The 15,184-nt window shown below is 51.3% G+C and overlaps 3 protein-coding genes across 3 annotated transcripts in view; 1 reads left to right on the top strand and 2 right to left on the bottom strand.

Annotated features, from left to right (window-relative positions):
- Positions 1–44: 44 nt before the first annotated feature.
- On the bottom strand, positions 45–1,919 carry RPL32 (ribosomal protein L32). The gene is made up of 4 exons (XM_066327122.1): positions 1,822–1,919; positions 1,152–1,252; positions 777–958; positions 45–217 (listed from the first exon to the last, which is right to left on the bottom strand). Exons 2-4 carry the CDS (start codon positions 1,245–1,247, stop codon positions 88–90), a joined length of 408 nt encoding a protein of 135 aa, XP_066183219.1. The 5' UTR covers positions 1,248–1,252; positions 1,822–1,919; the 3' UTR covers positions 45–87.
- A 638-nt stretch (positions 1,920–2,557) lies between these two features.
- Positions 2,558–6,036, bottom strand: MBD4 (methyl-CpG binding domain 4, DNA glycosylase). Its single transcript, XM_066327119.1, has 8 exons — positions 5,977–6,036; positions 5,571–5,661; positions 4,573–5,378; positions 4,206–4,280; positions 3,815–3,949; positions 3,439–3,588; positions 2,895–2,998; positions 2,558–2,763 (listed from the first exon to the last, which is right to left on the bottom strand). The coding sequence occupies exons 1-8, from the start codon at positions 6,023–6,025 to the stop codon at positions 2,686–2,688; spliced, it is 1,488 nt and encodes a 495-aa protein (XP_066183216.1). The 5' UTR covers positions 6,026–6,036; the 3' UTR covers positions 2,558–2,685.
- Positions 6,037–6,177: 141 nt separating this feature from the next.
- Positions 6,178–15,184, top strand: part of IFT122 (intraflagellar transport 122) — a 30,310-nt gene continuing 21,303 nt past the window's right edge. Inside the window, exons 1-11 of the mRNA XM_066327121.1 lie at positions 6,178–6,262; positions 7,214–7,280; positions 8,440–8,524; positions 9,290–9,368; positions 10,116–10,192; positions 10,623–10,689; positions 11,476–11,622; positions 12,331–12,406; positions 12,935–13,126; positions 13,806–13,944; positions 14,532–14,734. Coding sequence (XP_066183218.1) covers positions 6,222–6,262; positions 7,214–7,280; positions 8,440–8,524; positions 9,290–9,368; positions 10,116–10,192; positions 10,623–10,689; positions 11,476–11,622; positions 12,331–12,406; positions 12,935–13,126; positions 13,806–13,944; positions 14,532–14,734 — 1,173 coding nt within the window. The 5' untranslated portion in view covers positions 6,178–6,221. The remainder of the gene's footprint in view (positions 6,263–7,213; positions 7,281–8,439; positions 8,525–9,289; positions 9,369–10,115; positions 10,193–10,622; positions 10,690–11,475; positions 11,623–12,330; positions 12,407–12,934; positions 13,127–13,805; positions 13,945–14,531; positions 14,735–15,184) is intronic.

Raw genomic sequence — 15,184 nt, 5'->3', positions numbered from 1 at the left:
CACAGGCTGCTGCCCCTCCTCTGCCCATGCAAAACACACCCGGGTTGGACTGAGGCTTTATTAAATACACCTGTGCTGCAGAGGCTGCTACTCGTTCTCCTCGCTGCGCAGTCTGGCGTTGGGGTTGGTGATCTTGATGGCGAGCTGTGCAGCTCTCTCTACGATCACCTTCCTGTTCTTGGAGGACACGTTGTGGGCAATCTCTGCACAGTACGACCTGTTGGAGACAATTGGGCTTGGCTGTGGCAGCACCAGAGCCAAGGCAAAGCCCTCCAGAGCCATCCCACCATGGGAAAGAGCTGGAGCTGTCCTGCCAGCAGTACTGGGACACAGCTGAGCGTGGGGGCATCACTGCATGGGCACTGAACCATGACTGCCACCCCTCACCAAGCCTGACCCATGGAGCCTGGCGCAGGAGCTCCCCTCCAGAACAGCTCAGCTTTTCTTGTGAATGACTCAGTCAGTGGTAGTTGTTAATTATTGTTCTTACTACTTTGTAGCAACAACATCCACTGGAGCAGACTTGTGCCCAGGTCTGACCCAGAGCCCCAGTTCTCACTGTGCTTACCAGAGACGTGGCTCGCCTTGCTCGCCACCGCTGTGTATTTTTGCCAGGGGGATGAGACTGCCAGCCCCAAGGCCTCTTTGTGCCCCCACCCTCCAGCGGCACTGAGGGAATCGTGATGGCAGCTGTGCTCTCAAAGGCAGCCAATTCCCTCGTTTCACCCTGACCATGCCACCTCTCCCAGGTGGGAGTACAGGCCCTATACACTCACTTGTTGCTCATCATCAGCACTTCCAGCTCTTTCACATTGTGGACTAGGAACTTTCTGAAGCCCGTTGGCAGCATGTGTTTTGTCTTCTTACTGCTGCCATAGCCGATGTTGGGCATCAGGATCTGCCCCTTGAAGCGCCGGCGCACTCTGTTGTCGATGCCTCTGGGTTTGCGCCAGTTGCGCTGCACAAATGCAGAGAACAGTTACAACACCACATCACCCTGAACACAGCTAGCCTGAAAGCTGCCTACACCAGCCTCCCCACCCTCCCCGCCCAGCTGCTACAGCTGGGCACCATCCTGGGTTTTCCTTCACTACCTACACCAAAGGCACCCCAAAAGTTCCTGTCCTTGAGAACCTGCAGCCCCTCCTCACCTTGATCTTGACATAGCGGTCAGACTGGTGCCGGATGAACTTCTTGGTTCTCTTCTTGACGATCTTGGGCTTCACGAGAGGCCTGAGGGCAGGCATGGTGGCTGCGGGACAGAGTGGGGTGAGCGAGTGGCGTGGCCTCGGTGCGGTGCGGCTCCCCGGGCCACGCGTGTCGCAGACTGCCTTCCCCCGAGGGCCACGGCGGGCCGGCGAGGGAATGGGTCTTCATCTGCTGAGGCTCTGCCTCCCGCCTCCGAAGCTGGCAGAGCACTGGGAGCTCTCCAGATGCGATCCTGGGAGGTGCCGCGGTGTCATCCCCGCGGCCTTGCGCTGCTTCTGCCCAGAGCCCGGCGCCGCACGCCGCGATCCACAGCGACCGAGACCCCCCGGCTCCGCCCGCCCGCGCTGCACAGCCCCCGGCCCGGCTGGTGACGGAGCGCTGCCCCGGGAGCGCGGCCTTCCGCCGGGAAGCGGCACCGGGGAGAGCCCAGCGCCGCCCATCCGGGGCCGCCCCGGCAGCCAGAGGACCGGGCCCGGCCCGCGGGGGCCGCTCCCCGCGCCCCGGGGAAAAGGTGCGGCCGAGGGAAAGGGAAAGCGAGGGAACCGGCCCGTGCCAGAAGCGCCGGGGCCCGGATGGGCGCGGATGGCCCCGGATGGCGCGGCCGGGACTCACCGGTGCCGATGGCGCGTCCACCGCGGGCCCGGGTAAGAGAGGGAGGAGCGCGGCGCGCAAGTGCTGATGGGACAGCGGGCGGTGCCGGCAGCGCCGTGCGGCCCGCGGCCGCCAGGGGGGGCACCGGGCACCGAGGGGCGGCGCGGGCGGCGGGCGGCACCGGGAAGGAGCCCGGGAGTCCCGCGGGAGCGCCCCGATCGGTGCTTCCCGCCCACCGCCACGAACAGCGGCTTCCTTGGAGGCTGGCGGGACCTGCGGCGTCGCACCGCCGGGCTGTGCCCGAAGCCACTCCCGCCGGTACGAGCGGGGGCAGGCGGCGCCTGGCGGCGGAGCCGATCGCCGCGGCTCCCGGTGTTCACACTGTGGTGCCGGCGGCAGCTCCGCCCCGGGCCCTTCACCGGCAACAGCGCGGCGCTGCCCGAGGCCCCGCAGAAGCCGCCTGGTTCTCCTGCCGGACACGGGGCCCGTCCCCGGATGAGAACGGGAAGGCACCGGCACCTCCGGCGGCACCGGGGGAAGGGCCAGGGCCGCGCAGAGGGCGCTGAGTGGGGCTGTCCCGGTGTGCTCCCTGCACAGGCTGACGCCCTCAGCCCCGGTCCAGCAGCAGGGAGTTCACACCCCGACTGCTCCGGCCCTGGGGCAGGGAACGGTGGGCGCTGGCTGCCTGTGCCCTAGAGCCCCCAGCCCGGGGAGGCAGTCGCGGCTACAGAGCTGCACTGCAAGAAGAGACAGGCACTACAAAACAGGGACACGTTTATTAAAAAATAGCAATTTCCCCAGCCATGACATCACAGAAATATTTACACCCAGAACCGTGAGGGGACCCGATGGGATGTGCTGGGGCCGGGTCAACCCCAGCTCAGCTCAGTCGATGCTCAGCCTCTCCCGGTTCTCCCACAGCCACGTGTGGTACACGTTCAACTTGTGGTCCTGTGGCTGCACCTGAGACACAGGGAAAATGTTGAGTATTTACTAAAACAGCTTAAAATATCTCACTGCTCCAACATTCTGTGTTGGCTTTCCAGCACCAGGGGGTCAGTGGGCACAAGTGGGATCATAAAGGCACCACCCACCTCCTTCCATTCGTTCACGCAGAAGATTCTGTAGGAGTCGTTGCCGTACTTGCCAATGCCGTGCAGCTCGATCGGGTACCGCCACGCCTTGCTCAGGTACTCACCTGCAGGGCAGGGCACAGCACTCAGCTCCTGCACACACACACCCTGCCCTCACTGCCTGCACACAAGGAGCAAGTTTTAGGTGTTTCCTGGTGAACGCAGACCATGAGTCCCCATGGGTTATCCCCAAGGGCCTTCTGCAGGTCACCAGAGCCACCCTGTAACAGTGCTGCAAACACAGCAGCAGTGCTGCACGTGCTTGGGGCTCTTCTACTCCAACACACTTCTGGTCCCCTGCAGAACACACTGTGGCTGGCATCTCTTTCCCAGTTCAGACTGGGATCAGCAGCTTTGCCTGTATGACACCAGTGGATCCCAAGTGCTGCACAAAATAACCCACCAACCCACTGAACAGAGGAGAAGCCACAGAGCAGCGTTTGGATCAAAGATGTTTGTCTTTTGCCAGCATAACCAAGATTGTCCAGATGTCAGGAAAACCCACCTGAGAACCTGATTATGGTTTTGGCTCTGAGTTCATAGAGGCCAAGAGGTTTGAGCAGCTTTGACATCTCTTTCCAGTCTGCAGTCCTGGCTACCTCAGGAGAAGGATACTTCTTCAGGAACTCCCAGAGCACTGGAATGGCCATTTTCCCTGGTGAAAGAATCCCATGAGTGGGAGGCTGGGATGGAGTTCTTCTGAAGTATCCATATGCTTTCCCAAGTGAGCTTTTCCACAGCAAGGTACCAACTAAGGATTATTATTTCACAGTGACACAAATTAAAATAGCTTCTTTCATTAGTGCCTTTAAAACTGACAGTTGTTTCAGCCCTGTAACACCTCCCAACACTTACACACCTACTCCTGCCACTCTACTTACCTGAAGTTTTGTTGAGAAATATGGTGGCAATGAGTAGCTTCCATGGATCATGGAAGAGTGTTTCTTGGATAAGATTGAAAGGAGAACGTGGAGGAGTCCATTTCCTGAGGACCTTCCTTCTGGGTGGGCTGAGGGCTGTACAGGGGCAACACAGGAACACGTATTAGACAGGAAAGGATGGCTTTACCTATTTAACAAAAAAGAAATTAAAAGCATTTCTGTGGAAGGACTGTGCATAGACAGAGCCGTGGCAGTTCCCACACAGCCTTTACAGGGCTGCAGGGGACTGTGTCCCACGTGGCACAGCTGCAGCCAGTCAAGCTGCAAGGAATTTTCCACATCATCACTTGATCATGAGCCATCCTATCCCTTCCCCATAAAAAAAAAATACCTTCTTTGCTGTATTTACTGGAAAAATATGGACTCGTTTTCCTTCTCTCCACTTGTGTTCGCGGGACAGACTCTTCTGTAAAGAAACAAAACTTCAGTATTAGGAAAAAGGACCAAGTATTTTGCTGTCATGTTTAACACACCATTTCCACTTTATGCTGTGATGGAAACAGAAGAAATTCTTCTCATGTACAGAACACAAATGTACCTTATAGCTTCTCCAGATTATTGTCTGACACTGTACAGTTTAAGAGTATGGCACATAAAGATTCAGTTTTGAGTAAGTCTGCATTAATTTAAATGCTGTTGGATAAAAATGAGATTTGGAGGTGAGGATTGGCCTCACATTCTGCTCTGTGCACACGCACCTGGTGGCATTCCAGCTGCTGGGAAGCTTCTCCTGTCCCACGGCTCAGCATCCACCTCGGTGCCAGATTTAACATCCTGCCTCCCCAGATCCCCTGGATCTGGCACTTCCCTTGTCTCCAGTCCGGAGGATTCCTCCTCAGACCTCACAGCAGGTGTGTCACTGGGGCACGGCCCCTCCTTTGGCAGGTGACCCAGCTCCCTGTGTGAGCCAGCCACTGACCTCAGCCGTGCCCTGCACATTCCTGGCAAAGCTTTCCCTGCATCCACAGGGTCAGCACCTGGATCACTGTGGCTGTCAGCTCCATGTGTGTCTGTCTGTCTATGGCCCCTCCTGGTGTGAACACACTTGGTCTCCTGTGAGTCAGAGATTCTCCTCTGCCTCTTGCTCTTGGGGTCACCTTGGTTCCTCCTTTCTGAGCCCTTCCCGCGTTTCCTAGTTTGGACACTTTTCCTATCTGCCCCCTTTCTTTTGATTTTCAAACTCTGCTCTGGGTTTGTGCCTTCCGTTACTAAATCTGTGCTTTCTGCAGTAGATGTAGCGTCTTCCAGGTGTCCATTCCCAGCCTGGATGTTCTGAATTCCAGCCTCAGCGCCATTCTGTGTATGAAGCTCCCGCACTTTGCCCTGACAATCCTCCTTTTCCAGGTCAGTCCTCGGAGCTCCCGTGCCGTATCTCCTCAACCCTGAGCGTGTGCTCCCTCGAGGAGTTGTGAAATCAAAATCTGCTGCTTCCAGTGTTGTCTCCCCAGTTTTCCGTAAATACTCCACAAGTGCTCTTTTTGACCTCAGCTTCTTCCCTTCAGGGCTGTGATAGGAAAGGAAAGTAAATTAGCAATGACTTTCTCGTTCTCCTGCTCTTTACTTAAAAATCTTCAATGATACATAAAAACAACCCCCAAACAAAGGACAAAATCAGTTTTCAGGGTGATGTGCGGGCACATTTCTGTGGTCTTGCCCAGAAGGGTCACACAGAGCTCACTGACAGCCCCAGGCTCACCTTACGAAGTACACGTCGATCCTGCCGGCGGTCCTGCCGGCCCGCCTGAGGCTGCTCACCCGCTGCCAGCCGCGGGGCCCGGCGCCGGGCGCTGCGGGGCCGCGATCCCCACAGCCGGGGCCGCGATCCCCACAGCCGGGGCCGCGATCCCCACAGCCGGGGCCGCGATCCCCACAGGCGGGGCCGCGATCCCCACAGCCGGGGCCGCGATCCCCACAGCCGGGGCCGCCATCCCCACAGGCGGGGCCGCGATCCCCACAGCCGGGGCCGCCATCCTCACAGGCGGGGCCGCCATCTCCACAGCCGGGGCCGCCATCCCCACAGGCGGAGCCGCCATCCCCACAGCCGGGGCCGCGATCCCCACAGCCGGGGCCGCGATCCCCACAGGCGGGGCCGCCATCCCCACAGCGGGGGCCGCGACCCCCACAGCCGGGGCCGGGCCCTCCGGCCGCCATCTCCCGCGCACCGCCCCGCCGAGCGGCCCCTCCGGAGCGGGCAGTGCCCCCTGGCGGGGCGGAGGACCCGCGCGGCCCGGGCGCAGGCGCGTTGCCCGTGGCAGCGGCGGGGAGCGGAGCGGGCCGGGCCGGGCTGTGCCGGGCCCAGCGGTGCCGAGCCGTGCCGAGCCGTGCCGGGCCCTGCGGGCTCCCAGGGATGCGGGCCGCGCTCACCTGGCGCGACAGGGCCGAGCAGTGGTGAGCGGCCCGGGCACAGGCGGTGTGAGGGACCCGGGCACAGGGGATGTGAGGGACCCGGGCACAGGGAGCGTGAGGGACCCGGGCACAGGCGGTGTGAGGGACGCCAGGGCACAGGGGATGTGAGGGACCCCAGGGCACAGGCGGTGTGAGGGACCCGGGCACAGGCGGTGTGAGAGACCCGGGCACAGGCGGTGTGAGGGAACCGGGCACAGGGAGCGTGAGGGACCCGGGCACAGGGGATGTGAGGGACCCGGGCACAGGCGGTGTGAGGGACCCCAGGGCACAGGGGATGTGAGGGACCCCAGGGCACAGGCGGTGTGAGGGAACCGGGCACAGGGGATGTGAGGGAGCCGGGCACAGGCGGTGTGAGGGAACCGGGCACAGGGGATGTGAGGGACCCCAGGGCACAGGGGATGTGAGGGACCCCGGGGCACAAGGCGGTGTGAGGGACCCCAGGGCACAGGGGATGTGAGGGAGCCGGGCACAGGCGGTGTGAGCGGCCCAGGACACAGGGGATGTACCGGCCCGGGGCACAGGGGATGTACCGGCCCGGGGCACAGGGGATGTGCCGGCCCGGGGCACAGGGGATGTGCCGGCCCGAGGCATAGGGGATATGCGGGCACAGGGGATGTGCCGGCCCGGGGCACAGGAGATGTGAGTGGCCCCAGGTACAGGGGATGTACCGGCCTGGGGCACAGAGGATGTACCGGCCCGGGGCACAGGGGATGTACCGGCCCGCTCCGCTCCCAGCGGCTGCTCGGGGTTCAGGGGCGTTTCTCGGCGCCGTTTCTCGGCGCGGGGTCGGTCCCGCGGCTCCTCCTGCTCGGGAGGTTGTTGGCAGTCACACCCACGCTCTGTGCCCCTCCCAGTGCTGGCCATTGGCACATCAGACGGGCGAGGGATCTGTTTCTATCTCCTGACACGTGGGTCTTGGTTTGTTTCCCTCAGTATTTACGACATCGCGTTCAAGCCGGATGGGACCCAGCTGATAATTGCTGCTGGAAACAGGCTGCTGGTAGGGAAACCTTCCTGTCCTCTCTCTTTTACAGCTCTAGGAGCATGATTTCCTTCACATTAACTTATGAATATAACCTATCTGAAATCCCCTTATCTCTGTCAGTGCAGCCTCACAGCAACATACATATTAATGCAGGCCAATTCTAAAGTGTTTTGAAGCTTTTTAATATTTCTTACCAAGTTTTAAGCTCTATTTCCAAAAGTAATGAGATTTAAGTTATTTGTGTCATCTTATCCTCTTGTGCCGTGTCTGGGGTTTGAGATCCATGAACCTGGCTCTAGTCCTGGCACAGAGTGCAGGGGCTGTGCTGATGCAAGTTTCATTAAAATCTCTGTGTCAAGGGGAGAGACTCAAACCCAAGGCCTGGCATTGTTGTGACAGGAGAGGTGTGGGGGCATTCACCTCAGGCTGTTTGTGGGTCCTTGGGGCTGCTGCAGGAGCAGCTCAGGACCCGCAGCTCACAGGTCCTGCAAAGCTTTCAGATGGGGCAGGAGTAGGAACTGCAGGAAGGGATGGATGGGGTGGAGGGATGATGGATGGATGGTGGAGGCGGAGTTCAGCACTGCAGGACAGCAGGTGGTATTTTCAGGGCTAACAGAATCATGTATTTAGTGATGCTCCTTTGCAGTAATTTATTATGCTTAAACATCAAATGCATAGAAAGATGTTTTAACAGCAAAATGTAAAATATAAAAATAAACTATAAAAAGCCAATAAGATGTAAAACAAGCTGCCAGACAAGCTGTTGAAAAATGTCCTTTGTGCATGTTATTTCTAGTACTGACTTCTTTCTTTCTTTCTTAGAAGTATCATGTTATAGAAGAAAGCTGTTTCTGTGCTAGAAAATGTTTTGTCTTGTATGAAATGTGTGAAATCCAAAAAGCTGGCACAAAAGGAAGTGCATAATCTCTTGGCCTTCAGTAATTTTATATCCCAGCCCTCATACTGGAGATGTTTTAGGCCAGGTTGGATGGGGCTTGGAGCAATCTGGTCTAGTCAAAGGTCTCATTGCCCCATGAGGCATGAGACATGAACTGAGTGAGCTTTTAAGCCCTTTCCCACCAAAAGGTGGTTCTGTGATTCACTGAAGGGTTTTTTTTGTGTTAAGTTCTTTGGTTTGTATGTTTGGATTGTTTTTTTCTCTCCATTTGAACAGGTGTATGATACTTCTGATGGAACCCTAATTCAGCCTTTGAAAGGACATAAAGACACTGTGTACTGTGTGGCCTACGCCAAAGATGGTAAATAGCACCTTGAGGCATTGTTACCTCGTTTGTGATTGTCCACTGGAAATGGAGAAATGTTTGTTTCAGTCACAGCGTGGGAGTGCTGGGAGTTTGTTCTTTAACAAGTGCTGGGGTTTGCTGTCCAGTGGAGGCTGTGATCTGCTGTGCACGTGCTACCTGCACGAGTACCTGTAAGGTCACCTGTGAACCCAAGAGCTGTGCTCCCACTGCTCCTCCTCTTTGACCTCAGTGTTAGGTTTAGCACTGGTGAAGTGTATATTTTCATGGATAGCATGAGGAGAAGGCCCACCTCACAGATTCCTGTTTCTACTACTCATGTGTCTCTGAGTTTTATTCCTGTAGTTCCCCTATCCCAGAGCTTCCTGATCTCCTGTGTTACCTGCTCACTGCACTCTGCTTTCAGTTCTCTCATGGTCTACAACTCTCATTCAGCAGGACTCACTTGGGGCTCTTCCTGCAGCTGCTGCAGTTTGGGTGATGGAGTTCCTGTGACAGTGTGTCACTGTTCCCATCAGTCTCCAGCCTGGGGCTGGACAGCACTGGAAGGACTGGTTCCTGGCAAGGCCCTGGAAATGGTGCAGTACAGCCACTGGAACTCCATGTGGCTGGGGAAGCACCAGCACATCCAGGCACTCAGTGTCAGCCCCTTTATTACTTGAGCCTTGTTCAGTTCAAGAACTTATTGCTCTCTCTTTGATTCGGTATTTGGAGTGAAAGTGATTCTTGTATCTGTGGGATTTAAATTCTCTTAATTCCCAGGCAAACGTTTTGCATCTGGCTCTGCTGATAAAAGTGTGATAATTTGGACTTCAAAGTTAGAAGGAATTCTAAAGTACACGTAAGTGACGCTGTTCAGTTCTGTGCCTCAAAAGCCAATTTTGATTATGCTCTGCTGCAATTAAAGAGCACGAGCTGTTAGATTTGGGAGAAGGTTCACTAAGGTCAGAGGAAAGGGGTAATTGAGGAGGGAGGAGGAAAAGAGTGGCTGAAGTATCTGAATGAGGCGGGAAAGCAATTAAAGGCATAAAAGGAGGTGGGGAGTCCAGAGAAATCTGTGAATTTAGAGAGCTGACAGAGAACTAGGGAAACTCAGAATAGGTCAGAATAAAATGAAACATGATATGACCAGTCGTCTATAATAAACCATAATTTTGCTTCAAAGATCAAATTAAAGTTGGGTTTGGCACTTTTAGAATATTTCAATCATCTGGCTCTGTTGTCAGTTCCCTCTCTGAAGCAGCAGCTTCATGTTCTGTTTCCTGACTGCACATTTATCAGGAGTTGGTGTGTGTTAGCTGGTTACTGCACAAGCACACTTGGTTTAGGATTGGATGCAACCTTCAGTCATATTTCACAAATCACAGTTGCTGTAATCTTGATGAAATACAGTAAATTCTCCTGCTTGAAGATAGTTTTTACAAGGTTTATTACTGATTTACTTTACAGTAATAGCAGATTTACTTGATGTACTATAAACCAATCCAATTATTTTGGCATCTGCTAAAGCTTTCAGCTCACTTGCTGAAAGTCAGAAAAGGGACATTTAAGAACGATTTATTGAAATCTCATTGTAACTTCATTCTAGGCATAATGACTCTATCCAGTGCGTTTCATACAATCCTCTCACTCATCAGTTGGCATCCTGCTCATCTGGGGATTTTGGTATGTCTTCTCTCTTGAACTTTTCTATTGAGACAGTGCATTCCATTACAGCTGGAAAGCTAAGCTAACTACAGATAGGCACAGCTCTATAACTCCAGGAGAGATGGGGCACAGAGTTACCTAACATTCAGTGACACTGGATACTGATTTAAATCAGTTAAACCCAATGGGAAAGGACAGTGTAGTGAGGGGTCACAGGATCAAATGTGCTGCTCTGTTACTGGAATTTTTTGCAGAGGCACCCTCTGTTATTTAGATGGATTTTCTTTCCCATTTAATAATAAATAATATGTATTTAAATGTCATTCTAGCACTGGACAAGACTTTGATGCCTCTAAAATCCCAGCTGAGTTCTCTGATAATATTAGTTTCCAGTCTGAACACTGGCATATACTTACTTGTCATTGGTTTTTTGTTTTCTTTCATCAAGGCCTGTGGTCTCCTGAGCAGAAGTCAGTCTCTAAACATAAAACAAGCTGCAAGATTACTTGCTGTAGGTAAGTTTTAAGGTTATCTGTGTCATTTAAGTTAGTTTCAATACAAATAATTTCAAGTAAGATGGAAGCTTCATAAAAAGAACTTTCCCCTCCTTCTTTTTCAGTAGCAAAGTGTTGGGTTTGCTTGGTGCTGTTTATAACCAAATCCTTCTGAAGGCATCAGAGACACATTCTGGTCTTGAGCAGATGTCTTAGGTTATCTGTCTATCTGTTAATCTGTCTTGTGAAACAACAATAAAATGAAGTTAGAGGAAAAATAATTTTTTTGTTTGTAGTTAATTCCCATGTATTCATGTACTTCATGCTGGTGTTTTCAGTTGAAGAAGGTATTACCTTTGTGGGGAACCTGAAGCAAGGATTAATTAACTGAGGTCATTCATCTGACTGAAGAAGAGACCAGAATAGACCCTAGGCCCCCTCTGTCCTACACCAGACAGTTCTGGCCAATCCTGTTCTAAATGTGGCTTTTAAAGCATTTTGGTCTACTTACAGACTGCCACCCCCAAAATGTCTCTGTGACTTAGCACATGATACAAATATTACAAACTTCAATTTATTATTTTACTCCTGTGTATGTGATAAAATGTTCCTGATGTAGAGTGTGCTGTTGCTATAAATGTGGATTTAGATGTGTAACAAACCATAGGATTACTAGCCACTTCCCAGAACTCTCTCTTAGAAATACACTTTAATCTGCCATTCCTGTGTGAGTGTGCCATGGACCATCCTGCCTTCCTGCTGCTGGTTTGTAGCAGTTTGCTCTTCAGTACATATGTGTTTTCTCAGCTGGACAAATGATGGCCAGTACCTTGCTTTGGGCATGTTCAACGGCATTGTCAGCATAAGGAACAAAAATGGTGATGAGAAAGTGAAAATAGAGAGGCCAGGGGGCTCTTCCTCTCCAATATGGTCAATTTGTTGGAACCCTTCCAGGTAAATAATTTCATGCTTCCTTTTTTTCGTGCTGAATAGATAATCCTTGGCTTATTGATTGCAGAAAGGCTTGACTTGTATCCCTGCAGGAACAGGTTAATAATACCATGTGTGTTACCTTCTTTAAGTGATTATATATTGGGGTTTTGGCTTTGCTACCAGTCTTCAACTGAATGGAGTACCTGGGAACAGGTTACCTTTAGATTGGAGGCATGGGATTGTTTAGATTGGAAAAGCACTTTGAGGCATTGAGTCAAACCATTCCCACAGCAGTGCCAAGGCCACCTCTGATCCCTGGCCCCAAGTGCCACATCCACAGGGCTTTTAAATCCTCCAGGGATGGGGACTCCACCACCTTCCCTGTGCCAGGGCTGGACAGCCTTTTCAGGGAAGAAATTTGCCCAATACCCAAACTAAACCTTCCCTGGCACAGCCTGAGGCCATTTCTTTTTGTTGTGTCCCTGCTCCCTGGGAGAAGAGCCTGACCCTCCCTCTCAAGCTTTCAGTTATTCCTGTAGAGGAGACTGGTTTTGATTTTGGGTCCCCAAGCTGTTTTTCACAGGTTTAAATGACAAATTGCTGTGCTTTCAGTTTGTGACTTTTAAAGAGTAACGTGAAGTGAATTCTGCTACTTGGTTCTGTTGCTCTGAGAAATTTGTTAATAAATTGCTGTAGAATTACTTTTTTTTTTTTTTTTTCTCCTGGCAGAGATGAACGCAATGACATTTTAGCTGTGGCAGACTGGGGTCAGAAGCTCTCCTTTTACCACCTGAGTGGCAAGCAGGTATGTCTTAGAGAGTTTATTCAAGAGTCACAGCTTATTTTTAATTCTGTTTTGTGTCTCACTGTCTAAATGTTTTTATACTGGTGCTTTGTTAGTTACATTAAATGTCTTCTGTTTTCCCAGGCTTTTATGAGTCTATTTTTTTAAACCATTACTCCTTCAGCTCTTGTTTCTCTCATAGCAGCTCAGCTGCTGTCTTGCAGCATTAAAGCCTTTACAACTCTGCTAACTTCTGTGACATGGTTCACTGGTTTGTAGAGAACATCTTTGCGGGTTTTTTCAGCTGGTTAAAGGGGTTTTGTGGGTTATTGCATTCTGAGCAGAATGGTTTGAGACTGGATGGATTCTTGGACATATTTTAGAACTGCCTCTGGGAATCTTAATATAGCCAGTGTTTCAGGGTATTGAAAAGCCATGGATGGAGGAGATGAATGGTATCAGTGATGGCACTTGCTGCCTTCAGGAGAGATGAAAGGATCCTTTTCTTAGTGTTTGATTGGGGTTTTTTTGTTTCATTTTCCCCTGTAGATTGGGAAGGACAGAGTGCTCAATTTTGACCCATGCTGTGTCAGCTACTTTACTAAAGGAGAGTATCTCTTGCTGGGAGGGTCAGATAGACAAGTTTCCCTCTTCACAAGGGACGGGGTACGCCTGGGCACTGTGGGAGAGCAGAGCAGCTGGGTGTGGACCTGCAAGGTTAAACCAGACTCCAACTATGTGGTGAGTAGGGACGTTTTCTAACATTTTTGCAGGGAATTTGCTACTTAAAGTAAGATCATGCATTTTCCACTTCATTGCTTGGATATTCCTGCCAAGGCAGTAGAACCTCAGCAGTGTCTAGGGGGGTCATAGAACTGCCACTGGAATTACAGATATCCCACAAAAGTAAAACCTGAGCTCTAAGAGGGATGTAAGGAGCATAACACCTGCTCTCAAGTGGTAAGGCATGTGCTGCATTTTGATTAAAAAAGAGGAGGGAAAAATAATATAAAATATCAGCTAATAACTTCTGGAATTGACCAAATCTAATTCCATGATGGGAGGAAAATGCCTACAGGGCAACTGTCAGCCCAAAATGCTGCACTCTTGAGTCCTGTACAAGTTGGAAGAGACTTAAAGCAAATTTAAAAGTGCCCCCCTCCACAAAACATCTAACCAAAATCCCAGCCAAGTAAACCCAAGGCCCCCACCCAGCATGGTGGTTTCTGTGGTCTGTGCAAAGATCAGTCCTCATTCTGCTTTCCACTTGTACCATGGTTAAACATAAATCAGCTGTAACTGGTGTCTATATTTTCATTATGCAGGAAAAGGGGCATGGTGTCCATATAAACACCACACACACTGCCAATTCTCACCTGTAAGTACCAATTAACTAAAATCACTCCCTTCTTGTGTTCAGGCAGTAGGGTGTCAGGATGGAACAATCTCCTTCTACCAGCTGATTTTCAGCACTGTCCATGGCCTCTATAAGGATCGCTACGCCTACAGGGACAACATGACTGATGTTATTGTGCAGCACCTCATCACAGAACAGAAAGGTAATTCCACACTTGCAGGGAGGCCAAAGCTTTGTGCAGTTTGTTTTCATTAATACCCATCAGGACACTGGAATATGTGCCTGCCAGGCTGTTGTCAGTTTGGCAGTCAAACCCTGGAACACCCTTTGCACAAGGAGAGTGCAAATTTGGAGTGTGCAAGTTTGGCACTGACGAGTTTAATGAAAGTTGTGGGGATTGGCAAAGAGACTGGGAAGGACAGAGGCTCTTAAAATAAGGTTTTAATCTCTGAAAATGAGATAAAAATACTATGTGTTATATTTAGCTTTTATTTTCCTTACTTGTAACCTCAAACATTTGTGCTTATTTTGTTTCTTCATTTCTGCTGGCTTTTTATGGCAAGGATTCGAAGTACTGCTCCAGAATGTGCTGTTCATAGAGGGTGGTAAACCGTGACAGGGATAGTAGATTGCGTAGATGCAGAGCAGCAAATATATCTGAGCAGGAATGTGCTTTGAATTTTAGAGGTGCTTTAGGGAGATCCAGTTTTAGTGTATTAGTTCTCTGATTTCTGTATGTTATTTTTGTGTCAGCTTATACCTTATAATTTTGGTGGTTTTTCTTTCTAGTTAGGATAAAAGGCAGAGAGCTTGTGAAGAAAATTGCGATCTACAAAAACAGATTAGCCATCCAGATGCCAGAGAAAATCCTGATTTACGAGCTGTACTCAGATGACTCTGCAGATATGTACTATCGGGTGAAGGAAAAGATCATAAAGAAATTCGAATGTAACTTGCTGGTGGTGTGTTCAGATCACATTATTTTATGCCAGGTATGTGCCTCAAAAGCTAGAATAGTCCTGGGGTGTGTTCAGGGTTGAAGGGAGCTGTCCCAGTCAGTGGCTGGCAGGACGTGAGTGTCCTGTAGGAGCTGCTGCAGCACTTCCAAGGCAGTCCTGCTGTGCCCTGCAGTGCTCACCTGCTGCTGGGCAGCCCCTGGGATGGCTCAGGTGACCCTGGTTCAGTAAAGCAGGCTCTATGGTGAATTTGATCAATTAGCACAGAATCCAGGGGTACTTTTGGGTGAGAGAGAACTACTACAAAAAGATTGAGAGTTTGTTTTTGTTTGCTCACAGGATTGGAAAATCTTAAAGAATTCACCCATTAAATTGAGTATTTGACTTTATGATCTTTAAATATAAAAGTAGACACTCTTGCTAGTGTAGGTATAAACATCACATATGACAGATTTTGGTCTTCACCTCCAGGCTGGTTTATATCTT

This window comes from Sylvia atricapilla, chromosome 11 (assembly GCF_009819655.1).
Source record: "Sylvia atricapilla isolate bSylAtr1 chromosome 11, bSylAtr1.pri, whole genome shotgun sequence".
In the NCBI taxonomy this organism is placed as follows: domain Eukaryota; kingdom Metazoa; phylum Chordata; class Aves; order Passeriformes; family Sylviidae; genus Sylvia; species Sylvia atricapilla.
The sequence above is the reverse complement of the archived record's forward strand: the minus strand, read 5'-3'. Positions and strand labels throughout refer to the sequence as shown.

Excerpts from the sequence above, each read along its gene's own strand:
- MBD4 (XM_066327119.1), bottom strand. The coding sequence starts at position 6,025 with ATGGCGGCCGGAGGGCCCGGCCCCGGCTGTGGGGGTCGCGGCCCCCGC. Across the intron at positions 5,379-5,570 it reads ATCGACGTGTACTTCGTAAG|CCCTGAAGGGAAGAAGCTGA; the intron begins GTGAGCCTGGGG and ends TTCCTATCACAG. Across the intron at positions 3,589-3,814 it reads ATTTCTCAACAAAACTTCAG|GGAAAATGGCCATTCCAGTG; the intron begins GTAAGTAGAGTG and ends TTCTTTCACCAG.
- RPL32 (XM_066327122.1), bottom strand. The coding sequence starts at position 1,247 with ATGCCTGCCCTCAGGCCTCTCGTGAAGCCCAAGATCGTCAAGAAGAGA. Across the intron at positions 959-1,151 it reads ACCGCTATGTCAAGATCAAG|CGCAACTGGCGCAAACCCAG; the intron begins GTGAGGAGGGGC and ends GCATTTGTGCAG. Across the intron at positions 218-776 it reads GTGCTGATGATGAGCAACAA|GTCGTACTGTGCAGAGATTG; the intron begins GTGAGTGTATAG and ends TGTCTCCAACAG.